The following is a 27,980-nucleotide window of genomic DNA, read 5'->3' as shown; positions in this document are numbered from 1 at the left end:
GTTGGCTTGTGACCCCAATCCCTGACATCCCCTACATAAAAGTGGGAACTTCCTTTGCTGGGTCCCTGTGCCAATTCCTGGGGTTTCAGGGTTTAATATACATGCAAATCTAAAACAACGTAAGAAAATTCTCATCACTACTGCACATTTGTTCATACCCTGCTACACTCCAAACATGCACAACCTCAGGGCTTTCCAAATGGTAGTCTGTGAAGGGTTAAGTGGCATCCCCTGTGTGACCACCGCTCCCTTCATCACTCTAGCTGTAAGAACAGCCAGAGTCTCTGCTGCTCCATGCCCCCCCCCCACCACCCAGCTTTCACTGCCTCTCCCTGCCCCAGAGCAGTGACGCAGGGGGAAGAGGAGCATCTGTGCAGCATGGGGGCCCATGGTTTGCCCAGGTGTGGTCTGTGAGCATGACACATACAGCCCCCCGCTGGTGCATCCCATGGGGCATTTGGTTCTCAACCACTTAGAAGTTGGACAGCCCTGCACTACCTCTAAGTAACGTCATTATTTCACACGACTAGTGAGTTTTGAAACTTTTGGGTATTTCTGATAGCTCATTCAAGTTTCAAACCCATACAGCTGAGCAGGGATAACAACATCCTGGTAGATTCAAAGTTTGGGACCTGATGTCATGGTCCTTAAAGACACAATTTTGGAAATTTCCAAAAGGCAGCACTGGCAGATTTTATTCTTGAATATTGTTGTCTATATTTACTTTTTGGGAAAGCTGGCTACCCAAGTTGGGGAAATGCTCAACATCCTCCAATGATTGCTCTGTAATTGAAATCTGTGGAAGAGCAGCTGGTTGGTTTTGGGGTGGGTTGGTAAAGTACTAGGCTAGTATCAAATAATTATCTATTATGTTGAAATTTAATTAAATTACTTAATGCAGCTTAATATGGTTATTTTCTTATTTAGAAAGTGTGGATCTAATAGAAGCATCATACAACAAGACAGAGAACAGAGACCATAGTTTATAGCCACAGTACAATAGAATACAGCCCTATCTACAAGCACCTGTCTAGTCTTAATCAAGTCCTTTTTGCAGTTTTTCTGAAATCCTGTTAAGTAAGTATCAAAGGCAATTCCACTAGCATGCTGTTTGCTTCCCATGCAAGTTACTTAATAGACAACTTCCCCTTATCCAGACCTCAGTGAGGTCAAGGAAATCTGTTCTACTGATATCAAGGATATTGGATCAGATATTCAGTGCTTTCTTATTTATCCACTAACCCACTCCTTGTTTTGTGTATAATCCTTCTATTAAAAAAGAAAAAAAATCTACTTCAAAACATTTATATCCAAGTCTATTTGAATTTCTTTCAAGAGTAAGATTTCATGAGGCATTCTCAAATGCCTTCCTATGTTGATGTGCCCAAGACCTAGTACCTACACATCATTTGGTTGCTCACAGTCAGGAAGTGATGTCTCAAATACATCACAACAACAAATTTGCTGATGCCCCTTTTGAGAGTAACAGTCAATCGCTGGTGCTTTTCCACAATTGATACTTTTGATTGTGGATTATAAAGGAAGGTACATTGATGTGAGCACAGTCGGTGCCATGCCATCTTCTAGATGATCAAATAATGAATCTTAGGGTCACCAAATTCATAAACACATCAGTATCTGGATTGAATACTGGTAGTTAGTAGTGACACACAGGGTTGGTCCAAGGGTAATTGGTACCTTAGGCGAACTGTGTACCTCAGCGCCCCCACTACTTCCAATATAAAGGAAAATAAGAAGTCTAGAATGAACTTTTACATGTACTTATTTGATATTCAAAATGAACAATAAAACAATAAAAACATTTTTTAATTGATTGTTTCACACTTATAATTGTGTTAGGGTTAATGAAAACAGCCAGCCAGGGTAGTTATTTAGAATGATGTTCCTGTTATTTTGTTCTGCATATAATTTTGGTGCTCCTCAAATTTTGGCACCCTAAGTGACTGCCTAATTCACCTAATGGTTGGACCGGCCCTGGTGGCACAGTAAACAAATCACTACATCAAACAGTGCAGTTCTGATTAAAATACCACTTTATTATGATTAGGGTGAGGTGCAACAGTCCCCAACTTCCAAATTGCTCCTAAAGAGAGCTGTAAACATCATTTCATACACTATTATCTTGTTCGATGCCACATGTACAATTGAAACAATATCAATTAACGATTTATTGATCCTTGAGAGGGTTAGGGATCTTTCCAATGTCCTGCTCTTTTTTTTCTATGAGTTTTTGTAATTAATTTAGTGTAGAGGAAAAAATAGTTTTCCTCGAAATATAGGTGTAGGAGAATACCCTTCTTCCCAGGAATATCTTATGTAATTCACCATAATTATTCATATAAACATCTGCCTAGACTGTGACCTCTGCAATTGTGTTCCTTCCCTCCTGTAGATGTTGGTCCCCCACATCCTAGAAAAAAATTATTGGGGTTGTCATTTTCAGTGAATTCTACATTGATTGAGGTAGGGATGATGAGACTTCAGGATTAACTGGGCAGCTTGTCCCATACATCTTTGAAATAGAATTAACCACTGCAATGGACTCAGATTGGTTTGTCTTTCTCTCCTTTTGCCTTAAAGTAAATGGGAAAGTCCTGGGAAAGAAAAATAATTTAATTTGTCCAGGTGTCATCCATTTTATCTTAAAAGTGGACATGAAGACTGACCTTGTTCTTTAATTAAAAAGTTGAGCTTGAGAAATCAAAACCTTATGCAAAGCTATTAAGTTCACAGGCCTTTCTTTTTGTCTTGCTTTTGTCAGACTGCAGCATGGAGATTCAAGTATGGATGTAGTGGTTCATCAGAAAGTTTTAAAGAATAACTGGAAACCCATTTAGAAGTAATATAAAATAGAAGTTAGTTTATCAACAGCTTGTTGGGTCCACAGGTTTTAGGGACAACACATCAGAAATCTTCCAGGGGTGTTTTCTGCAAAACAAACTATTTATCTTGATCTGCAAAATTACGGCAATTAGCTTTCTGATTGAGAATGTCTACATACTGTGACACATTTAGTTGAAAGGTCAAAAGTTTTTACTAAACTGGCTCCCCAGTCAATGGTTTTACACCAGCCACGCAAATGTAATGTATGCGCTCCTTAAGTCTGTTAAGAGTAGTTACAAATACATTATTGCAACAAAATTCAGACAATGGTGTAAAGTCTGTAAATGAATTTAGTGTAATGAGCGCTGAGTACCCGGCCCAGGCATGGTCTGTTCCTTTAGCATTTATAGTTTCAGTCCTGAAAGAGTATTTAACTCTGTTGGAACCTCAGAAGTAGAAACGTAGCAATACTCACACCTGATGCAAAACAAGATATCCCCATACTGATGATAACATACAGAATGAGAGTGTTTTCCCCAGGGAAGTTTTACCCAAATTTAGGCATATTAAGCATAACTTTAAATTAAATGTCAGTGATTGAAAATGTTTGGTACTTGGTTCTTCTTCAGATTCAAATCTGATTTACTATTTGAGATAGAATTGAGCAAATTGGAACCCTTTTTGAGGATAAAAAGGGAAATTTAGCTCACTCCTAAGGTTCCATGGAGTACAACTCTCCAATTTAGCAATACATGGCATCTGGTAGTACTTATTTAACAAAAATAGTCAATAAACATAATCTTAGCATTCTCAACTTTTTGAAAGGTGATTTCACTGGATCTTTATTTTCGTTGCAGTTTCTTTTCCAGATCTCTGTAAAATTAAACTTGAGCTTATAACATATGAAGTTACTTTGAGTAGTGACTAATTCTTGCACCTTGACAATTTTACTTTTCAATTATTTGCAAACAATATACAAAATATCCATGTTGTCTTTGGGTTTTTAACACTTCTTATAGAAGAGTCTTTAATTCAGTACATATTACACTCCAGATCTCCTTAGATTCTGGAAGTTGTGGAGGGAGTATAATCCCAACTTTTCTCTCTGCTACATAAAATTTAACATATATTTCAAGAGCAGAAATGCTCAGCCATTCACAGGGCATACCCTTAGGACTGTATTTCATTATGGGGATCTTTGGGGCTTTTGATAGAGAGCATCCCCTTAATCCTGCCTCTGGAATATTATTTTATTGTTAGGTCCCTTTAATTATTTTCATAGTAAAACTCCTAACTTATTAAAGACTAAAAATTACAGACAAAAATATATATTCAACAAAAAATATTAATTTAACCTTTTAAATAAAAGGAAATTCTGTTAGCTAGTATAGGATTTAGTTTCAGACCAAAACTGGTATTCAAAGTTGTTTTTTTTCTGCTTCTCCATAGAGAGACAGAAAGAAATGGGGAAGGGGAAGCCCTAAAGAAAACAAACGGATGTTAATATCTATGAATAAATATACCCCTTAATTTCCAAACGTTTAAAGGTACACTAATCTTAATTCAGTTTTCCTGTTGTTGTTAAACACAAGGAACTCAAAAGTAATAAAGATCCCATCTTCTTAATTTCTCACAGAGCCCACTTGATTTTTCTATAAAGGGAAAAAGATCTCAGTTTTGCTGAGAATAGGACTAGCAGTCTCCTGCCTGGATCACCATATCTGTTGACCCCTAGAGTAGATTTGAAAAAGTCTGAGGGTTAATTTTGTCAGGCCCTATTCGCTTGCAAAATTAGTCCTTCGATGAAGTGAATTTATGAGTAAGTTTTATTAGAATTTCCAATTATGAATAAGCTAGCAAATAAAAAATAGCAAAATACATATCTAGATATACCTTTATGAACCAAGCAGAAGTAAGCAGTCTTACAACTTGGAATCTCTACATCTTAAAATCTTATGAATTATTAACAATTAACCAGCTTGTTAGAGAGATCTTATCCAAATTTAGAGCCTGAGTCCCTTTTTATCACCCTTCACAAACAAAGACTTAAAACATTACTTGATAGAAACTTTGACAAGTATGGTAACAAAAAGATGTCATTCTGTTAATCAAGATAGTACACACTGAACTAATCCCTTTATTAAGATTACATGTTCTCAGACTGGCTAGTCTTCCAAAAAGCTTTTCTCACCTGTGATTCAGTTCCTTTTATATTACTTCCCTTAGCCTCACTGGGCGTGTCCCCATGAGCGGGAATGTGCATTATCCCAGGGACAAACAGCAGTGTCACATATTTGTGCCACAGCTAGTTGTCCCCAGGCATACCTCTACATGCATGTTCTAGAGAATGGCAAATTGACCCAGGTCAGGTAAGGGACGCTGGGACCAGCACCTGGTCCTGAGGGCCTCCCAGGGCTGCAGCAGTGGTGATCTGGTTGCACAGGTTCATGGAGCCTGGCCAACAACCAGAATGTGACTCTGGCCAGCCAGGTTCCAGTTTCAGGTGGCACATGGTACAGCCACATGCGCCACCCTGCTATTTTTGGCACAGGCTTTTTTTGACACCAGGATCAAACCCACTACACTACGTTAATTTGCAGCACGGCAGATGCATGCATATGTGGTATGTGCTGTTTGCAGTGCCACAGATGGGTTTGTGGCACCACAAACTACACATGCTCACTCGTGGGGATGCACCCACGTACGCTAACTTGGACTAACTTATAGTTAACACAGCTACAAGCCTACTAAGGTAACTATAATGCACATTAAAAGGATTCTATCTAGCTCAACACAAGGTTTTATACCCCAGAAGTTTCCTGTGTCACTTGTGGTATGCATGCTGCAGGTTGGCCACCCCCTGCACTAAGCCATAGATACATAAGCTTTCAGAAGCAGCAGTTTATGTTATCAAATGCTACACAGGGACTGCAACATGCAGAGCTCATGTTCCTGCAGTCCCTTCATATAATCCAATGAAGTAAGATGCTACTTATGAAAGTCTGTACATCCATAATTTAGTCTATAAGGTACAAATGTATCCTGCCTTCTGGCTGCCTTCAGACTAAAATAGCTAACCTCTTCTTGTGAAAACAAAGTCAATCACATTTAATTAGAAAGTTTCACAATGAACCCATCAGTTTTTGGAATTTATTGGAGAAGGAGAGTCTGGTTTCAATCTGTCTGAAGTTAATGTAGCTTCCAAGTGTATTTTCTTTTTCTGTTTTTCTTTGAAAGACTGCTCTCAACCATGACATGAACTTGTTCCAGACAGGACACTGACTAGTTTCGTTGATCTTTCTGAGATCTCTCTTTACACAAATGTCTTGTTTTACTGCTGTAGAGACCAAGTCGGGATGCCTGTTTTTGCAACCAAGGTCCAACCTGGCACTTACTGAGCAAAATTTTTATCCAATTTTTCCTGTTTTATGGCGTTATATATATATATACATTTTTTTTTTTTTTTTACTAAAAGAACCCCCCCCCAACAAATTAAATTGAATTGGTTGTTTTAAAACTGGATTTGATTAACATGCATCCCTAAGTACATCAGATCAGAATGTCAGCTGGCACAAATTGTGATCGCTCCACTGAAACTAATGAAACACTCTGTATGCCAGGACCTGCCCCCTCCTCTACATGCTTGGCCTCTCTCTGTTTTGCTAAGAAAAAATAAATGCCACGGCTTCAACACCATAGAGTTCTATAACAGAACGAACAACATTCTTAGCCATTTGTTTCTATCCATGCACTATTTGACTTCAGTTTATAAGTTCACTGAGGATGAGGTCCACTTGCATAGACACCATGACAAGTTTTATTTTGGGTCTTCAGAACAGGACTAATATGGGATTGAAGAGTTCCCTGCCCTGTGCCAGCATACCATACAGACTTTATTGGAAAACCCTCTTATAACAGTGCCAAACAACAGAAAGTAACTGTAAAATGTGAGGCAAAAAATTAACCTCACACATTTCAGTATCACAGAGTAATTGGGAGTGCAATCAAGACAAAATACAAATGAAAATTAGCAAGACAAAGTAAAGAGAAATTATCAGCATCTGGGTTATCAGTCAAATGACAGTTGTCTAAAAGTGTTATGACTACTGGGTTGTATGGTAATGGGTGTGGAAACTAATAGAGATTAAAGCTTAAAAACTAAAACTGGTCAAGCCTCTAATAGAGGTCTTATATTACCTAGATTAAAATAATAAACTAGAAGAACTCAATTGCCATTAACAGTGTTTGCACTGAGGAAGAATATCCTGAGATATGATCCACAAGATAAGCACAGTGAATGTTCTGCCCAGGAAGAATCTCTGGGTGTAGAGACAGGTTTTGCAGGAACTGCACACAACCACTTCCAGGCAGCGGGCCAGTGTAAGGCCTGTGCACTGTGTAAGCCCTCACAACAGGTCTTACATAGGACTTGAATGGTATATTGACCTCTGCTGAGTCCTAGGCAAGCAGGTGAATTTCACCCAACCAGCTGAAGCATTCTGTGCAAAGCTAAGGGTAATTGCCCAACGATACAAAGACTAGTAGTTTCAGCTATTGATGTGGATCAGATACTTGGGTTGATGAGGGGGGTAATATCAGAGTTTTAGAAACTTGACCCTAGCTTTTAAAAGGCATTTAGGCATCTTGTTCACAAGATCAATAGGAGTTAGGCACTAGATTTAAGGATCTCACAACCTAGATCACTTTTTCACAGGGATATATTTCTTCATGGGGTTCTCCTCCCATACTGGTAGAGCTGCCAGCTCTGAGGAGACTTCACTCTTTATAGGCCATCCCCAAGCCATGAAGAAAGGAGCCAGATTCTTGTTCACCTGCAGAGAAAACTTCTGAGCCCACATATTCATCTTGGAGGGGTTGTCCTTGGGGATGGTGAGGATCTTCTGGTAGTCGGAGAAAAGCGTGATGAAAGGTTCCCAGCCAAAGCCCTCCTGCAGCTGAGGACCAAGGAGAGGGAAATGTTAACAGCACAGTTGTCTTCCACAGCTAGAATATGAGAGACTGCTTCATCCCACCTCATGCAACATTTCAGAATGTAAATCAAGATTAAATCAACCTCCATCTTGAGGATATGAAGACCCTTCATTGAAGTACATTTAACCCTTGCAAGGACTTGTGGCCCTCACATTACAGACGTGAACTATTTTCAAACATTACTCATCACAAGAGGTACACATTTTAATTAAAACAAGTCACATACTGCTACTTGAGGCAGATCATAATCCTGTAAGGTCAACAAACTTTATGTTTTGCTTGCTGCGAACAAAAAAATCTCCCACTGGCATTACAGAATAATCCAGATACTGTAGCTCCAATACGATGAGCAATAAAGCCATCACTGCAACCCCAGCAGCCTACCTTCACCCTTCTATTGTCAGGAGAGGCTAGCTGTGTAAGCTACCTCCTAATTTGTGCAATAGAAAGTAATTTGTACTGAGGAAAGAGCAGGGTGTTGAGAAAGGACTGTGGTAAAGAGGTAGGAAGTTTCTGGGTGAAAAGAGAACAGGGGGCTTGGAAAAGGTTTGGCAGAGGAAAGACAGAGGAGGTGGGACATACATTGGCCTGGATTCAGATTTTAGGAGGTTTCATTTTAAAATAATTGTATGAGCAATGAATTCAAGAGAGAAGGGTGACTGGGCACAGGACAGAGAATTCAAATTAGTGGTCAAGATTAGATTGAGTTAGAGGGCTGGATGATAGTAGAATGGGATATGTCTGTGCATTGCTACAGCAAATCATCATCTCTCTTGTTTTACAGGACCATTTTGATTGTAAAAATTGTTCTACAGCCTCCACATTGTCATGAAATTCAGAGAAGGAGCCAGGAGAAATTCTTATATTTGCCAAAGAGCCAGTTGTGAAGGATCACCAAACCATGATAATCCTCTATTCAAATGAAAGCCTCCTAGGACCAACAAAGTAACCACACAAGAAAAAAGTCTATCTGGACTGGCCAGTAACTAAATAAGGGATCCCTGGGTGAGAGACTTAGATCACCTGGTGAATATGACATGGGCAAGGTGGACTATTACTTTATGACTTTTGAGAGACAGAGATCCAAAGCAGTAGACCAAGCTGTACAGGAGAAAGGGGAGGAGTTAGAGGACTCTGTCCTAAACCCAAAGGATGCTGGAGTGGTAAAGAACCCATCAGGTGCTTTACAGACCTATGATATAGCCAACTCCTGAGCACATATTTGCGTAGGCCAAAGACAGCAACCTGGGGGTATTTTATCTGCCAAAGGGATTAATAAATCCAGTGAGAACAGACCTAGTTTCATCTCTCTCAGAGTTACCTGCAAGTATGTCTCCAGTGCAGTCCACATGCTCCAATCCTTCAGCTGAGCTCCTTTCTCCAGATACCCTTTTATCCTCTCCTTTCGACACCCTGGCTGGAGGGCTTCATGGGCCTTGTCCCTGGGGATACCCAGCACCTTCTCATGCACATAGACAGACCAGAGGTTGCAGGTGGCCTCCGTAGTGTGAGGGGGGAATTCCCAGCCTTCCCGCTGTTGATTGTGTCCTAGTTCATGGATGGGACCCCACAGGCCAGTTGTTCGCATATGTTCCACATTCACCATCTCCTTCACTGAATCCAGATGGCCCATAATGGGGTAGCCAGAATGCATCCAGCCTAGAAGGAAGACATAATGCCAACATCCAGTGTGAGCGATCACCCCAGCACCACAGACGCACTTACTCAGCATGTTTAGCACTATCCATGTTACTGTACATCACTTACATTCCTATTCCGTCCAAGGAATAGAGCCATCATTACCACGGCATTCAAGTATCTTTAATATACTTTCCCATGTGATACCACACAAAGCAAGGCAGGTGCTACTATGTCCATTTTACAAACTGGACCCAAAGAGCAGGAAAATTAAGGACAGGATCCCTTTTGAGTGCCTGAATGAATTTTCCAGCTATGTAAATAGCCTTTTTGGCACTTGCACAGAGTTTGCAAGTACCTTTCCACTGCAGACAAGTTAAGTGTGCACATCTATATAGAGCATGCTCAGTAGGCTAAACTAGTGGTGTCTGATCTTTTTGCCCTGGGCAGGGCCAGATTAACCCTTTAGTAGGCTTAAAAATACCACTTACGTGACTGAATATGGGCCAGTTAGGAGTATACAAGGAAAGCATCACATGAGATGCTTACTGTGCATTAATATAACACTGCGCAGTAATGTATCACAGCAAAAAACATTCTAATAGCCTACTGAGTAGTTGGAAAAAAGTTCTTAGCAAGCTTTTGGGCACAATTACCTGTCATCAGGTCTAGGGAGTCTCTTTTGGTCTGAGATTCCAAGGAATGAGAGAAGCTAAAAGTGTGGTAGGATATCAGTGAAAATGTAAATAGGTAGAGATAAGCAAGACAAAAGGTAAAGCAAGGGAGGGGATGAGGAAGATGGCAGGGTGAAAAAGGAAAAAAAAGGTCTGAGGGAGACAACAGTGATAAAATACAAGGTGGAAAAGAGGCTGTCTGTGAAAAAGGGAATAGATGGAAAGCAGGAAAGCAGGAATGAGAAAAGCTAAAATTGTGACAGGATGTCAGTGAAAATATAAAAGGGTAGAAATTAAAAAAGGTAAAGCAGGGAAGGGGCGAAGAAAAACGGGACAAAAAAAGCCAAAGGGAAAACACTACAGTGGTAATAATAAAGTAAAAAAGAGGCTATAAATAAAAAGGAAATGGAATTTAATGACAGTTACTGGACAGCTTCCAGCAACTTTTCCCAAAAATTCAGCCCCTCCAGCCTTAAAACAGGAGACAAAATGCAAGTCCATCAGAAACCTTGAGGAATTTTGGGTCCAAAGAATGCAGTTCTGGGTAGCTGGCATTTATCCAAGATAACCAAAGATTCACAACAAACTACTTTGATTTAACCACAGGACAGGACCTCAGTTTTTGTGCACAGACCTTGTGCAGACCATCTGCATGATACCACCGATTCTCATCCACAAGGGTTGTTCTGCTCTGGAAACAGACTCCATAAAAATAACAGATCCATGTCTATCATCCAGTGGACAACAGATCAACTAAGATGACAAGTTAAAATACTACAAACTTACGCTGGGTCTTCAACACCAAGCTGAGTTTGTTCTCTCTTTCTACCACTACCGGCAACAAAAGTTTTGGAGGCCAAATTCTGCCCACAGTTAATGCACCCCTTTGTCTTGAATAAACATGTGGAGGTGTAAATATAAGGGGCTGTAACTGAAAGTTAGTAAGCAAGCCTGTTACTGAGAAAGGGAAGGAACTGAATCTAGGTCATACTTGACAAGATATTCTAATTCTGCAGGACAATCATGAGGAAGGGGGGGAAAAAGGAGTAAAATAAGTATTTGAACCACTAAAGTTAGGAAGCACTGCGCACTGCACAGTAGACTAATATACTGCACAGTAAAGCATCAGCATCTACACATGCACACCATTTACTGTGCAGTAAATTAGCCTACTGTGCAGTTAGCTACAGGTAGTAATGTGAAGTAATTATGTATAGATGCTGACCACAGTAACCCTTTATAGTATTAATTACACCTGTAGACATGCCCCCTGACTGAACATAGCTAAAGGAGCAGATCTACTAAGTAAGAAAGTGCCAACTTCCCAGAATAGAGCTGCATGTTAAAGCATCTTAATAGTTTATAAAGCCCTTCTTTAGAGTGCATCTAGGCTTTAAGCACACAGAGGAACCAAATGAGCATGCAGTTCTATTAGGCTTGCATGTTTCTTTGACCCTTCTCATTCATCTAAAACTTTAGTCGTCTAAAAATAGTCTTGGAAGGAACTGGAGTTGTTGTCTGAAACCCTTTCTGTCAGAACCCCTGATATGACCATATACTCACCAGCTGAAATCTGGACATCTGTTACAATCCTTTCTGGCCTTGGGAATTTTGCTGGTGCTGCTGCCAGTGTGGCTATTGCCCGCATGATCTGATCCCACAGGGTCAGCAGTGGCTCTGGGTTCTCTACATCATGGATGTTGTCAGCAGGCACAGTCAAGATCAGATTCTCAGTTGCTAGTTCTGCCCAGGGAGCAGGGTAGTGCCGGATGTTGGTCTGCCACTGGCGTTTACAGGTCTCTCCTGCATCACACAGAAAACAAATTAAACTACCCCAGTCTCTCAGCTAGATCTGGTTACACCACAACACTTAGGAAGCAGTACTCAGTAACACTGTCAAACCCTCAGCCAACACTTCTATGCCAGCAAAACCCCTGGTGTGGATGTAGCAATACTGCCCAAAAAGGCCTTCATTCAGCTTAATTTGGCGGCTACTACCTGTCCCTTCCCACTGAATTCCAATACATCTCTCAGAAACTAGGAGGTGTCAAACTACACCACATTATTTTAATTTAAAGCGACACAGAGAAAAAAGTTCCATAGAACAAGAGAAGGCCAATGGAAAAACCAGGAAACTTATCAGAGTAGCTAATTATTTTACTTTTTACTAAAAAAATAAAATAATTAGCCACTTGAAATAGCCACATAAAGGCAGTAAAAGGAAAGCAGAATAAAGAAAAGAAAGCTGGGCAAAAAGATTATAACTGGTTGGACTATTTTCAGCAGATTGTTTTTTTGTCTTCAGAGAATGTCAGTCTATCAACATCTAAGTGTTTGGGAAAATGTGAATATTGAAGATCCTTTCACATGCCAACCTGAGTTCCAGTGCCAACTCTTCCTCCACTTACTATCCACCTGCAGTAGTCCACCATTTCACACATGGGGAACTGAAACAAGAGAGGCTCAAATCTCACCCTGAGTCACCCAGAGGTGTACAACAGCCTAAGAGCTTGGAAACCTGGGCTCCATTTCCTATATTAACACCCAAACCACTGGATCAGCCTTCTCTCACATGCCCATCACAGTAACTTCTCTGGCGAGAGGCACCGAAGAAGAAATACTTACCAAGTCTGAAGAAAGGAGCTTTGATTGCGCCTTCTATAGCAATAGTTACCTTCCCCAGCTGGCTTCCGCCTGGTACCACAATGTAAATGAGGCCACCCCAGAGGCAGGAGACTGACTGGTTCTGGCAGTTGACCTGGCACTTACGTATCACCACTGGGGCCCGCATCAGCTCCTTTGCATTAGTGAGGTCATCAGAATGACACCCAATCTGCACCTGGGAAATGGAAAAGGAGGAAAAGCAAGGTAAAGAACATGAAGCAAACCCCTCATTCTCTGTCTTAGAGCCTATCATGTACAGAGCATGAAGAGGAGGGTCACTAGTTCCGATCAAACTCAGCCACGGAGTGACCAGCAGCAAATGCTGCCTGCTGCTTGCAGGGGAAACAAGCCCATAAGATTTAATAAGGTTCTAGATGGGCAACTCTTCTTTTCACAAAACACCACTCTACCCCATCCCTTGTATGAGCTGCCTCCCTCAATGGCAGCTTCGGCAGTGGCCAAGAACTGAGAGCACCGTTGTGACATATCCCTGCCCATAGAGGTGGGAGCACACTCGAAGAAGTGTGGCATGTGAGCAAGAGGCTTAGCCTGCTGATGTCTCTCACATACCAGTTTAAGGGAAAACAGCAGGATTCAGCCTCACCGTGAAAGCCAGGTCATGTAAAACAGAAGGCCGCATCTTGTTAATGCACAAGGTGCTGCCACAAACTCTGTGCCCAGTGGCTTTCCCCTCCACCTTGCATGCTTGCACTGATGCATTAAAACCCAGTGTGTCTACTTACAGTCATAGTCACAGCACTGAGTTGGATAGCAATAGACGAGCTAGCTTAGATACTAGCAGCAGTCTATTCATGGCAGCATGGAGCCTGGCACAGGCTAACATACCCAGCTGAGAATCTGGTTAGAAAGCCTGAGAAGAGCTCTGTGTTATTGTGGCAACAGTGTTAGCAGTATCACTGCTAGATCATTTAAAGCAAGACCAAATATGTCAGGGTAAGCTGAAGTCATTGAAGTGACTGTCTCTCTGGGTGTGTGTAGGTTCCAGTGTTCCAGGGAAACACAGAACTGAATTGGGCTCTTGAGAATGTACAGCCTCTTAGGCTGGGTCCACCTTCATTACATCTTTCTGAGCATATCTGCACATGAATATTAATGAAATGTGATAAACTCCAGCACAGTTCACGATAGAGCCTATTGCTCCAGGGTGCAGCATTTACACATGAGCCCTGGGACCGCAACATGTTGAGCTAAGATAGTGTAGCCTTGGCTGGCAGGAGGCCCGGGGGAGTCAGACTGCCAGTCCTGGGACTTGTTCTTGCCTGGCTCAATGTGCTGTGGAGGGGCTGGCTGGGGCACCCTCATGCCCCAGCCAGCACTGGACTGGTCACTATCTACACGTGTATTGTGGTAGCATAAATAATTCTGTTGTAGAATAGTACTTGTGTTGGGCAGCACTATGCCAAGGGAAAATTAATTAGTTTACCCTGGCCTAATAGCATGACTTGTGTAGACAGTGACGGTTTACTGCAGAGCTAATTAGGCAACTGCAGTAAGCACCTCATGTAGATGCATCCTTTGTGTAACAAAGAAAGAAGCTCAGCCTTCAGACAGCAGCAAATCCGATTACCCAAATAACAGGGAGAAATGGAGCTACAAGTATACAGCCTGGGAAATATGAATAAATATCACTGTAGCAGCATTGCAGTAGCCATGATGGTCTAGGGAATGCATGCGAATCAGGATGTGTTTAGCAATATCTTTTACTGGACCAAATTTGTAGTCAGGAAGGATGTTAGGCAAGCTTTTGGGTACAAAAATTCCCTTCCTCAAACATTTGGGGTGCAGACAGAAGTGCAGCTCCCAGCCGTAACTCAGAACTATTTTTGCAAAGTGTTCTGACTTACAACCTTACCCCAGACCAAACTGAAGTTCACTGCTGGTTCCAGGGGAAAAGGGAATCAAGCTGCTGCTGGGAGCCCTGCAGCTAGGTTCCCATAGCAATGGCCAGGCTCTCTGCCAGCATTCCCTGTTTTCAGAATGGGAGGGAAAAAAGAAAGTAGAGGGAGCTCATCCTAGGGGCTCCCCAGCTGGTGCTGAAGAGTGGGGTGGGTGAATTGGAGCCCCCCCACACACACCTGGGGGGGACTGCAATACACCCACTCCACCCTCCAGATTGAACTCTCTCCGCTCCCTTTCCCTCCTCCCATTCTGAAGAGAGAGACAGGCTGGGAGGTCCACAGACACAACTTACAAAAGATGCTACATTTTGCAACATCTTTATCTGATACCTCATGCAATGAGGGGTCAGATTTTCACCCAATTGGCCATTTTTAAGCTGTTTGTAACCATGCACTTGTGCTTGGTCACAGCCATAAACTGCTTTTGCTGGCCAGATCAGGCAAAAATTGTCACTTCTGTCTGCTCCCTTGTGTGGTATCTGAAAACTGGTCTAATCTCTCTCCCAACTAAATTAAAATCAATGTAATGAATTAGTCACAAGGTGGCAGCAGAGGACAAGGAATGGGAAAGGATAGTGCAATCGTAAAGAATGGTTCTGAGCACAGTTATAACTCATGTCACTGATACCAAAAGCTCATTAATGTATCAATGCATTAAGTCCACAGAAGTCACCTGCAGACCAGCACTGGTTGCCGTACAAGGAAGGGTTATCATCGCTGTGCTCCCGTCAGGTAGGTAAAGACCAGTACTTCTCCATGCTGTCCCACCTACAAAGGAATCAGAAGACAGGCCTACACATGAGAACTGATTTAGCCTCTGTAACTCCTCCCCATCCTTGTGTTCTGCCCAACCTAACGTATTCCTGAGTTTTCAGGGCAAAGAAAAAGCCGGTCGCTTTCCCCTTTCTCAGTCCTCTCAGTCCATGTTTTACCAAACCTGACCAAAACATGATAGTTCCACATCCTGTGGATGAGCAGCAACCAGCGGTCTGATGTCACACAACACTGCACATGGGTTAATTGGCTCAGGAGAGGACTAACTGGCACAATCATTCAGTGTTAATCAGTTTGCCCAACACATCAAGCAAACAGGACTATACTTCTTTTGGTTCAGGAGTCAGCTTCCACAGAACAGCACAACATATTTGAAGATGTCACTGTCTGGCAAAGTTTGCACTGGAGACATGCTCTAAATGCTCACCAAGGTAAATAAAGATTCCAAAATCTGCCTGAAAAATCCAGGAAATCAAGATCAAAGCACCTGGAAAGATCCATCATGTTAATCAGAGTATTCACTCAGATAAAAGAGTGAATTTGGCACTGGAGTACAGTCTCAGCAGGGGGATACTTAAACATAAATGCACACACATACACACACGAGCACACCTACACAGCATATCATAGTTTCCCATTGCATTTTTATGTATTTCTATATGGGGAAGAGGACAGAATAGCTCACCTGCATTTGTGCCATCAATTTCCACAGTGATACGAGAGATGGAAGGTGGCACGCAGATCCTATCACCAGGTTTCTGTACCAGAGTGGCACAGTCTGTTATGTTTTGGGACAGCTCTGTTGCCAGGCTTAGCAGGACGGCCTCCTTGGAGTTGCTCTTCACCGGGCACTGCTTGCTGACCCGTGGGATCCCAGTTCTATGCAGCAACTTGATCAGGATGCGGTGGAGTGAGTTGTAGGCAGGGCAGTCTTCAGCTGGAATGCGCAGGAAGGCAGAGCAGTCCTGCCCCAGCCTCGGCAGCCAGCTGGTCAAGGGAGGCTGGAAAGGCTCTTCCTTGTCCATGTGACTCTGGAAGAGGGAGAGTGCATGGCGGAAGTGGTAGTGCTCCATGGGGAGCTGAGCTGGGTACTTATTTGCCTTGATGTTCATGCCCAGGATGCTGATACCAAAGTGGTTGAGGATTTTGTTGCCAGGATATTCAGCGACAGCAGCTCGGTCTTGATGCTGGGAGGCCCAATACCAGGCCTGGCCCCCAATCAGCAAGCCTCCTCCTTCTGCCACAAATGTGTGGATCTTGTCAGCCTCTTGGTCGCTGTATGCAGAGCAGCAGTAGACACTCATGTCATTCCTCAGCTCTGACACCTGGAACTTCAGCCCCTCCTGAGAGAGAATGGGGCACAGCCCCTTCAAGCTGGCAACAACTCCAATCATCCCTTTCCGCCCAGCATCCAACCAGTTCACAGCATTGAGCAGGAACCTGGCCAGTTTTGGGGCACATAGCTGTCCCTCATGGGATGCCACTACCACGCGGCCCTGGCCATAGCGTGCTGCGGCAAAGAAGCAGCATAGTGAGCCATCCAGGCCAAGTGGGAAGGCCAGCACACCATGCACCAGCAAATGGGAGGGTATCCCGCCTGTCACGATATCCAACTCTGTCACACCATGCATGAGAAGCTCCACATCATGAAAGAGATTGGCTCCATGTCTGCAAAAAATCAAGAGACACCTCTCCAATGTCTAATCAACCCATCTTGCCATCATGCCAGCTCCTGCTGCCAACTCTCATTATTCTGTAGTGATTACCACAACAGCTGAAGTTTATCTTAAAGCCTCAGCTCCTGGAGTCAAGGGATTGTGCGAGATTCACAGCTTTCATTTTAAATAAACATGAGTTTCTAGCCCTCATGCTTGTGAAGAAAAGCTTAAATTTGTCACCTGAGTATACCATGAAGGTTCAAAACACAGAAGACAAAGAACCCTAAATTTATTGTCTTTACAAAGTCTCATCATTGTTGTGCCCAGCTCATGATTTCTGCAGGCCTGACTCATGATTTCTGGACACAGACGAGGCCAAACTTACGACAGAACTAACCTAACTAATTCATCCCAAAAATTCATCATCTAGCCAAGGTAAAACATTTTCCTGTGCTCTTTCTTTTGCTATCAGTCACTGACACACACTGAGTTAAGCTTTTCATCTCTGAAAAGAAATGACCTCTGCTTCCCAGCAGTCTCATTTCTCTTTACTCAAGACTCCACTTCTTATCCTCTGTTATCTCTATGTGTGTCTCACATGTCACTGTAGTCAAAAGTCATTGGTTTAGTGTTTTGTTTCAATTTCTTCTTTCCCCTCCCAGCCTCACCCCCGCCCCCACTTGGCTGTTTCATTTTCCCTGTGTCAGTTGTGAAGAATTTGTTTTTATTGGTAATTTTCCTCCTAAGCAAAAATGCAGCTACTTGAGAATAAATGAAGCAATCCCATGTGTCCACAGGGCAAGAATTAAAAAACTCAACATTCCTCCTAATACCTTTTTCCCAGTTTCTTCTTCAAATGAGACCTATCACTGGGGCAAATCAGTATCTTAAAGCTTAGTTTTATCCTCTGTGAATTAAATTCTCTATTATGTGGGGGATCAGCTCAAATAAAATGTACCATGGAAGCCTGATTAAGCTACACAAATATGGTGAAAGTCACCCTAAACAGTAATTCAAGGTGCAATTATCTCTGTAGAACTTCTCCCCAGTGAAAGTCTTGCATTGCTTTGCTGCCAATATGCTTCAGGCAACAACACAATTAATCATTAGCAACTTTAAATTAATTTAGTATGAAGCTGTATCCTTAGCACCTCTAAATCCAATGGTAAAAATTCTCTCTAAGTGCAGGAAAACAAATCCAGAATCCAGATAGCAACACTCCTAATTGTTCTTCCAAAAGAGAGAGAAAAAAAAGAGTTTCCTAAAAGTGCTAACAGGAAGAGGGAGAGGGTGGGAGTGAGAGAAATAAAATCTGTGTGGAAAATGTTATTACAACTGCCATGCAATATAATGGCCAGATAATGGGAGCAAAACAGTATTGTAGTCATTAAAGACCCTGATATGCTTTGTATACATCAAAAGCAAACCATGTCTGGCTCAGAGGAGGAGGAAGAGAATGAATATATGCTAGCCAGATTGTGGGGCCAGCTGGGCATTTGCCTCATCTCCAGCCAAAGTTTTACATCTGTTTTTCTTGTTTTCTGTTTTTCCTGACCCCAAATGACCATGCTGGCAGCTGGGACTAATTGGTATGTGTAAGTAGCTTGCACTCATTCTGTGCCAGGAACCAAGAGGGCAGGTGGCATACAGATCTTCCTCAGTCCTGGAGACTAATTTCTGAAAGTTCCCAGAAAGCAGGTTAAACTGGTTTTCTGGCTGTCAGACCTAATCTAGCGCGGGGTGTTACCTTGGGCGTTCCACCACATATCCACTTATAAAAATCCCCAATTTCCTCAAATACAGAAGGGGTAGGGGGGGAACGAGGTACCTCTCCCTTCCCAAAGTTGTTGCATGGTCCACAGAGTTAATTTTGCTTCTCTACAAAAGATGACTGCATTTCATTCACGATCACAAAGGGCCTGGTCCACCTTCTGTGGAGACTGTGGGAGACCAACGTTTGGCTTTACTGGAGGAAGACTACAACACAAGTCTATCTGAGGATCTCTCAAAATATGGAGTGTCTTATGTTTGGGTAACGTAGTCATAATTAAACACTATTTCAATCTTAATTTCTGTTTTCTAAATCAAAAGAATTAGTTGCATTAAAAAAACACAAAACAAAACCAGCTATGATTTACATATAATTTCTACTGAACTCCAGGACTTTCTCCCCAGCCTTGATTAAGCACCAGGGGAAGCAGCTAGCCAGATGAAGGCATTATATTATCCCTGCTCAGGATCTACAGCACTTGGAGAACAGGGACAGAAAGTAAAATCCTGACAAGCCACAGGGATCAAGCTCAAGAGGGATCCAGGGGCTGGATACAAGCAGCTTGGGAGCCCCTAGCTCAAGTACTGCTAGCAACGTAGTCTCAGCAAAGAACATGGCTCAGGCTGCAAAACCCACCTGAGGAGGTGGACAAATACTCATATATTTAGCCCATGCAGAGTTTCACACTGCCATGAGTGGCCTCATAGCAGCACCTGTTTAATACAGGTTCAGGTATGTCAACACAAACTGTAGCCATTGCAGCTCAGCTATCATTCATGCCCCCTACCCTGCCCTTTTCAGCAGGCAGTAGTCTCATTTGGTCCTAACAGCATCTGTTCAGTGGCCTGCAGATGTGAAACCCTACAATGTCCATGAATCCCAAGGTCCCTCTAATACTACTACTTAGTGTGCAACCATCTTTTCAGGTGCCAGAATCTATGCCAGTGACAAATTAACTAGGGCAGTCCCAGTGCTGGTTTTTGTCTTGAAGATTATGGTTAAAGAGACACCCTTTTTTTTGGTATAAGAATGTGCATCCACTGCTGAGTTTCAGAAAATGGGCTATTTCCCCTGATACCCTCTGTGAATGTTCTGGGCAGTGGTGACGCACAGGGGGTGCACACCTCCTCAGCAAGATGGGCCACAGGGGGCAGACAGACACGCATGCACGCATGCACACACCATCGGCAAGACTGGCCACGGGGGATCCCCCCCACCCATACGGTCACTTACTGGTCACTGAGGGGGCATGTAAGGCGGCACCAGTCACCCATGGTTCTGGGAAAGACTGTCCATAATAAGAAAGATGAGTTCAGATACTCACGTGACAGTGAGAGGGATTTTTGGTATTTTCTTCGAGACTTTGAAGACACCTGTCTCCACAGCATTTCCTGTGAAGTACACACCAGCCACACTGGTCACCCGGTTCCCAGGGAAATCAAACAGCACCTTGTCCACACCGTGTTGATAAGACCAATGCCAGGCCTGGCCTCCGATGAGTAGACCCCCACCTCCCTTCACAAACTGGACCAAAGCCTTTGCCTGGGTGTCATCATAGGCATCTATACAGTACACCCCGATGGAGGCAATGAGTCCCACTCCAGGCTGTACTTTGGTGCCAGCCCTCAGCAGCAGCTCAGAGAGGGAATCTAAACTCCTATGAACACCAACTAGCGCTCCTGGGGTGGGCCTGAGCCAGTCCACAGCATTTTGAAGGAACTGGGAGAACCTGGGTTTCTTCAAAATCTCTTCATGGGAAACAACCACTATCCGGCCCTTCCCAAACTGTGAAACAGCAATCAGAACCTGCTTCTGGGGGCTCACCAGCACTGGGAAGGCAGCCTCTCCTGTAAGCAGCAGCTCACATGGAACAAAATCTCCAGTGAAATCCCACTGCCCAATACCACCCACCAGGCGCTCATAAATGGCTGAGGGTTTCATCTTCAGTCTTCTTTTATCTGAGAAAGAGAAAGAAAACCAATATTACAGCTCCAAATGCTTTATTTGAGCTCTGTAGTCAACTCTGAAGAACTATTGTGATACTGCAGCATTGCCTCTTTATGGTCTCAGTGACTCCAGAGCAAACATGCAATATTTGCAGAACAACATTTTTCAACCTCCCAACCCTACAGATTCACTCCATTTTCTCTTTGTCTTCTCCTTTTGTGCTCCTGTGCTTCTCCTGTCAGCATCCCCGTCACTGGGAGCTGACAAGGGACTCTGTGGACTCTGTTGGTGGGGTGAGGGAACTTTTTGTTTACTTGGGTATTTTTTTTTAGTGTTGTATTTAGCAATTAAATAGAAAGCAGTGACAAAACAATGCAATTACTTTTCACCAGACCAAAATATTTAGACAAGAAAACCATAACTGATTCCACTACATACAGTGAAAAAAGACACAGTAAAAAACTATATGTACATGTGTGTATATGTATATGCATTTGTGTGTGTATACACACACACACACACACATATATGTAAGTATGTATATGTGTATGTATACAGATACGGAAATGTATATAAAACCCCAGCAACAATAAACATTTCCCATTCTGTTCTTCATTGGGAAGAAATGCCAATGAGTGTGGACAAATACATTCAGCTTAAGGAATGGGAGGGGAGGGGTAGGAAGAACTTTTGTGTAGCCACTCTGATCCATGGTAGTGGACTCTATCTCTTGGTAATTTAGCAGTTTTTCATTTAGAATCAGACTACCCTCATATGCCTTTCATAAAATGGTTACTGCAGATCAATTAGCACATTAGCTCTTATCCTTTTCTATGGGCCATTCCCCACTCCAGAGAAAAACAGCTCCACTACCTTTTAACATTGGGTATAATTTCCCTGTACGTACTCTGAGACTCCATATCATTCACTAACAACTTCAGTATTGCAATTGGCTTTATATGGACAGTGACCAGGTACTACAGCTATGGGCAACTCTATTAAAACCTCAGACGGATGCAACTTCAGTTCCAGGAGTGTGATTGGCACCTCTGAAAATATCTGGACCATTGATAAGGTGCTCTAGAGAAAGGAACTGTAATCTAACAAGATTTAGGAGACTCTAGATTTAGAAGGCAAAATTCAAGAGGTTCTGTTCCCAGCTCTGGTCTGCTAAACAGTCTTGGGAAAGTTGTTTCCCTTCTTTGCATCTCAGTTTCCCCACCTGTTAAGAGGAGGAGAATGGTCTTGACTTCCTTCATGAAGTGCTTCCAGATAGATGGTGCATTTCATCCATCTTTGGGCACCCCAACTTGAAAATGTGTGGTTTAAACTTTCATTAAAACTATCCTCAGCACTGAGCTAGCCCTCCTTCTCACCACAATGTAAACAGGAATATATTAGGGGCCAGGCATCAGAGCTGGTGCCACATAGCCTGATTCAAGGGCCCCAAGCTGACTAAGAGAAGGGCAAAAGGGTATCTACAGCAGGAAGAGACAAGACTGCCACAGGGACAGGGTTGGTGCTGTTACAAGCAAACACTGGAGCTGCATCCTGTTGGTATTTCACTCTCAGCCAAAGCATTAGTTTCACATTTGGCTGCCTCAAGGCAAGTTCATGACCTGCTAACAGAGGAGAACTACCTAGAGTGGAATCACTCTGTAGGAGCAGGATCCTTGATCTGGGTTCATCGCTAGCCCACAAGACCTCCAAAAATGGTGTCCCAGACAAGAGTCACAGTGCTACTAAACCCATACCCAAGCATCCCTGAGTTTTTGGAGGCATTTTGAACATAAAGAAAGGTATTTTAGCATTTGTGAAAGGTATTGATTAACCCTTGGGAAGCTGTACACTGTCTGGAGAGCTTTCTGGTCTTGTTCTAAGCACAGTCTCTGCTACTCTGGATTTGAACAAGCCTTGTATTGAAAGACTCCAGGGTTTAAAACTGCATTTGCCAAAGATCAGTGAAACAGATCTGGGAAGTGCAGTGCAGCTCCAGCTGTGTGGTTTGTCCAAGACCAACAAGCCATGCAGTGAGGTAGTAACAGAACTAAAGAGGGAATTAAGTCATTCTTCTTCTCTGGGCCTGATTCTCCATTTCCTCACACCAGTTCCATGTGGAGGTAACTTCACTGACAGATTTACAAGAGTGTAAGAAAGAAGAGAATCAAGGCACCTGCCATCTAGCCTAGTCACATTATGCCACTCCTCCCACCAGGAGGCTTAAGCTAACCATAGCAAAACTTGGCTTCAAAACCTTAGCTCTACTTTTATTCCTGTTTTAAAGGTACAAAACCTGACATCACAGGTCCCAACATCAAAGCAGTCTGTGCACTCAGATACTTATCACAGCAATAATGTGACTTTGTTGAGAACTCTGTAAATCATCATCTTCCCCCATCAACCCAAAGCTTAAAAATTTCCTCACTTCCCTGCATTGAGTTCCCACCCTCCTCTCCACCTTCAGCTTCTTTCCCTCCACAAAGCAGGAACTTCAGTCTTCATGATCTCACAATAAATTTGATGCCTTTTCCCACCAGCATTAGAATTATTAGTTATTTTAATGGGGCCTAAAGGTGACCCAAGTGCCTCACAGAAAACATGGAAAGGCTCTCTCCCCGCTTTAAAGAGCTTGCAAGTGACCGGTGTGAGAGGCCCGCAGCTGGAGGAAGGATATTTACCAATGAAGGGTCAGGGTAACAGCAAGTATTATTACTGTAATGGACCACAAGTTCACCCAAGTTAGCTCTGCCTCTGGAATAAGAGAGTCCCAATACATGAAAAATATCTGTTTGCCTGGCCATGGGGTAGGACACACACTCTAATTGTACCAGCAATGTTTTCCTTCTCCTCATTTCAGTCAAAGATGTAGAAATTGGAAATAGATATAGTTCGCTATTAAATCCTGCCTACTTCAGGCTGTCTGCCAACTCCTCAGCCAGTGACAGATTGTGCCTTGCCATGTTTTGTGCAGTCCAATACCACCACACCCTCGGGGTGACTAATAAGTCTTTGTGAGGAAAGAGAAGAGCCCCAAAGAAGTAAAATGGCCTCACCTGAATTGCAAGAACTCCGCAGGGCTCCTTCTTCACCTGGTGTTTCAGGAGGGGACGACGGAGTCAGCCAGAACTCCAGGGTAAAAGGAATCGCGAGGCAGGCAAAAGGAGGACACCAGAAACCAGAAGTGGCTGACTCAGGCAGAGAGACGGCAGGGATAGCCGAAGGCACAGAGAAGGCAACGGAGACCGGGTTTAAGAGAAGCAGCTCTGTGGAGGGAGCTGCCAGGGGAGAGAGTCCTGAAAAAAAAACACAGGGAAAGAAACTGCAACTGCGGGGAACAGTTAGATAGTACCATAAAGACACTAATAGCAGGACTCAAGTAAAAGGGTACCGTAAAGTTGGGAATATAAGGGCGGAAGTGCCAGTTTGCTTTCATTCTCCTGTTTGCTAGAGTGCGAGGGAAGTCATCCCAGATGGATAGTGCATTTGCAACTATCGGGACAACAGGGCAGTAAAAGAACTGGCTAGAATTAATGGCAGATCTGTGCCAGGCTCCAAGCCGAGTGAAGGACAACTGGGCCCATCCGGGTTGTTGATTGGCCAGACCTAGAGACCCACAAAGCACTTCTACTGCTCAGAGGCAAATTGCTGAGATGACTGAATTAGCACCCGGTGGAACGGGCAAGGCCATAGGGGTTGGTGGAGCCCTCACTACACTAAGACAGATTTCAAGAGCGAAAGCGTCAAAACCCACACACCCCGGCATTCTATTTTCTCCCGTGACAACGAGTCGTGGCAAGAGAGATCGCAGACATGTGGGAGAGTCCACCAAGACATCGTGGTGGACTTTGGCCTGCTAGGCAAGGTGCTAAAACTGTCTTTGGTACAGAAGACAGAGTATGAAAGGAAAAAAAAAGAGCGAAAAACTGCTCAGACAAGGCGATGAGCACCAGAGATTGACAAAAACATAGAATAATAGAGACAAGCCTCTACCCCAGATAGGGGCAAGTTGGGGTGGAAGCCTGCCATTGGACAGTCTTGATGTTTTAATAGTTTTCCTCCCTCCTGAATGTTCACACTCCTCATATACCAATACATGGTCAAGAAAGAACCACAATCCTTTCTAACCTACCTGGCTCCCAGGAAAGGAAATCACTCACTCACATAAGGAAGTTTCTTGCTTCCTGCAATCCAAAAAACAGAAAGATTTACACTCTTAATCCGTCACAGTCAGAGAGCTCTTGACTAGCAAATAAAGAGGACCAAAGGGAAAGCAGTGAACAAACAGGGAGGAGTCAAATAAGGGATCTCATAATCGCTCCCTCTTTGTGGTTTGTAATTCCAGGCGCAGTGTGCCAGTCTAGGAACGCCCCATTTGGAAACCTAAATTCCACACAAAATGGAAGAGGCTTTTCCACAAGTTTTCATTGGTTTCTTACTCTTGGCAGCTGAGCTTCTGAAGGAACTGCAGTGCTGCATGTAGATCCCTGGTAAGGCTAGAAGACCTAACTAGGATTTAGCCTGGGGCTGGGAGACTATCCTAGCTGACAGGTGAGGGTAAGTTTTCCTTCTTAAAGGAGCAGAGGGCTGCTTCCCCTTTTGGTACTTATGTTATAGCCTGGGGAGTTATTGTTTATGTTGAAGTTACATGGATGGTTTGGGTTGGGACAGTATACAGAGGTCCTATTAGTGCCCAAGGGGCAAGGGTTGAGCCCAAAGCAAGGGTTGAGCCTGGAGCGGATAGACACTAAGGTCATGGAGCCAGACAGGGGACAACGGCCTGTATAGCAGAGCACTAAGGTGCCTGCTACTGAAAAGCAATAGTATGGGCTCAGGTGCTGGTTGCTAGGGGCAACCAGGAGGAGCTAAGGGCCCACACCTGGTGAGTCAGCAGACCAGAAGGGGCAGGGCTGACCACTATAAAACACAGACAGGAGGCTGTAGGTGTGTTCTTTTCCTTCTTCTCCCAATTGGCAGCCAGTCTGAAGGAGCACTGTTAGACCAAGGAAAAGAGCTTGGCAGGGAAAGGGAAAGGGAAAGGCCAAGGCCAAGGGCCAAGGCCAAGGCCAAGGCCTAGAGGTACAAACCACTAGTTTTATGGGTGAGAGATGTTGCATGGTTTAGAGAACGCTTTAGCCAGGAGGCTTAGATTTGAGTTATAGCTGATTGGCTTGCGTTATTGCTTTGGTTGTTTGTTGTTACACTGGAGGACTGGGTGAGGCCATTAGGGGTTGGAGGAGGCCGCAAGAGAAGCCAGGGACACAGGCACAGGCAGAAAGGCGAGCCAGGCGGGCGACCGCGAGAGAGGCCAGGGAGCGTCCGTGAGGGCACGGGCGACCGCGAGAGAGGCCAGGGAGCGTCCGCGTGGGCGCGGGCAATTGTGGGACAAGCCAGGGAGCACAGCCATAATCACAAGGAAAAGGTTGACAGTCGTTCTATTACTGGGCCAAAGGAGACAGGAATAGATCAAATAATCATTAAAGAACTGGTAGCAAGTGGCTCCCAAACAAGTCTCACACACACTTCAGAACTTTCCTAGCCCAACACCTACCCTGGGAGCATAGTGCAATAAACCCCAAGCACCCAGTTAATAGGAGAGCTGCAACTAAACCCATATACCTGCTACATTGCCACTCCAGCATCAGCCCCTCAACACTGGATTAAAGGACCAACCTCCCCTTTGCTGGAGGTTGCTGATAGCCACCCATGGTACAGGATTATACTGTCAAATCCTAGCTTCCAGGTGGCTATAGGTACAGGCAGCCCTGGCACTAGTGTGCTGGCCAGTGCATCCTCCCTCAGGGACTGGGCCTCTCAACTCTAATTTGCTTTAGTGGACTTGATGCAGCTACCCTCAGGCCCAGTGTTCAAAAAAACAGACACTTTCTGCCTGCAATCACCCAGTCTGCTGGGTGGGTTAGATACCTGTTCAGCATCACCCCTCTAGCCTCCTCAACTACAAGCTGCCTTGATGCCTTTTTTAGCTGGATCCTGAAGACAGTCCAGAGGAAGGTGCATTTCCTCCAACTGTACTGATTGGTGGGGTTATTTGAATCCTGTTCACACTAACCCTATTAGCAGCTGGTCCTGGAACAAGCTGCTGTACTAGCCTTTAACCCTGGCATGTAGGTAAAGAATGTGTAGAGTTGGATTTTAGCATCCCTCATCTCCCAACAAGCCTATCATGCTTTCTTCTCTTCCCTCCTGGTTTAACGTCTGTTCCTTGGGCAGACCTAGTTACAGCCCCCAGAAAATTCACCTGCCAGTGTTCTGTGTACTGAAATACATAAGCAGTCTAAGAGTATTTCAGAGAGCAGGTACTAGCAGGGAGATTGCCATGAACTCTGTATCTCCATCTCCTAGGTTGGCATCAGTCTCTGAAAACTGGAAGATGGGATGGATTGCATCCTCAGCAAGTTTGCAGATGACACCAAGCTGGAGAGGGTAGTAGACACTCTGGAGTGTAGGGCTAGGATTCAGAGTGGAGGATTGGGCCAAAAGAAATCTCACGAGGTTCAACAAGAACAAGTGCAAAATCCTGCACTTTGAATAGAAGAATCCCATGCACTAGTACAGGCTGGGGACTGACTGGCTAAGTAGCACCTCTGCAGAAAGGGACGTGGGGGTTACAGTGGACAATAAGATGAATATCAACCTACAGTGTGCCCTTTTTCCCAAGAAAGCTAACAGCATGTATTAGTTGAAGCATTGCCAGCAGATTGAGGGAAGTAATTATTCCCCCCTATTCTGCACTGGTGAGGCCACACATGGAGTTCTGTGTCCAGTTTTGGGCCCCCCACTATAGAAAGGTTGTGAACAAGTTGAAGAGAGTCCAGCAGAGGGCAACAAAAATGGCTCGGGGCTAGAGCAAATGACTTCTGAGAAGAGCCTGAGGGAACTGGGTTTATTTAGTCTGCAGAAAAGAAGACAAGAGGGGAGATTTGATAGCAGCCTTTAACTACCTGGAGGGTGGTTCCAAAGAGGACGGGAGCTGGACTGTTTTCAGTGGTGACAGGTGACAGAACAAAGAACAATGGTCTCAAGTTATAGCAAGGGAGGTTTAGGTTGGATATTAGGAAAAACTCTCTCACTAGGAAGATGG

At 43.8% G+C, this 27,980-nt stretch overlaps 1 protein-coding gene across 1 annotated transcript; it reads right to left on the bottom strand.

Moving 5' to 3' along the window:
• Positions 1-2,036: 2,036 nt before the first annotated feature.
• Positions 2,037-24,206, bottom strand: TCAF2 (TRPM8 channel associated factor 2). The gene is made up of 8 exons (XM_090043943.1): positions 23,935-24,206; positions 20,259-20,892; positions 16,191-17,173; positions 15,405-15,499; positions 12,774-12,987; positions 11,712-11,951; positions 9,158-9,495; positions 2,037-7,799 (listed from the first exon to the last, which is right to left on the bottom strand). The coding sequence occupies exons 2-8, from the start codon at positions 20,873-20,875 to the stop codon at positions 7,545-7,547; spliced, it is 2,742 nt and encodes a 913-aa protein (XP_089900069.1). The 5' UTR covers positions 20,876-20,892; positions 23,935-24,206; the 3' UTR covers positions 2,037-7,544.
• Between the last annotated feature and the right edge of the window lie 3,774 nt (positions 24,207-27,980).

The sequence above is a fragment of the Crocodylus siamensis genome, chromosome 4 (genome assembly GCF_052110815.1).
Source record: "Crocodylus siamensis isolate JL-2025a chromosome 4, ASM5211081v1, whole genome shotgun sequence".
NCBI classification, from domain to species: Eukaryota; Metazoa; Chordata; order Crocodylia; family Crocodylidae; genus Crocodylus; species Crocodylus siamensis.
The sequence above is the reverse complement of the archived record's forward strand: the minus strand, read 5'-3'. Positions and strand labels throughout refer to the sequence as shown.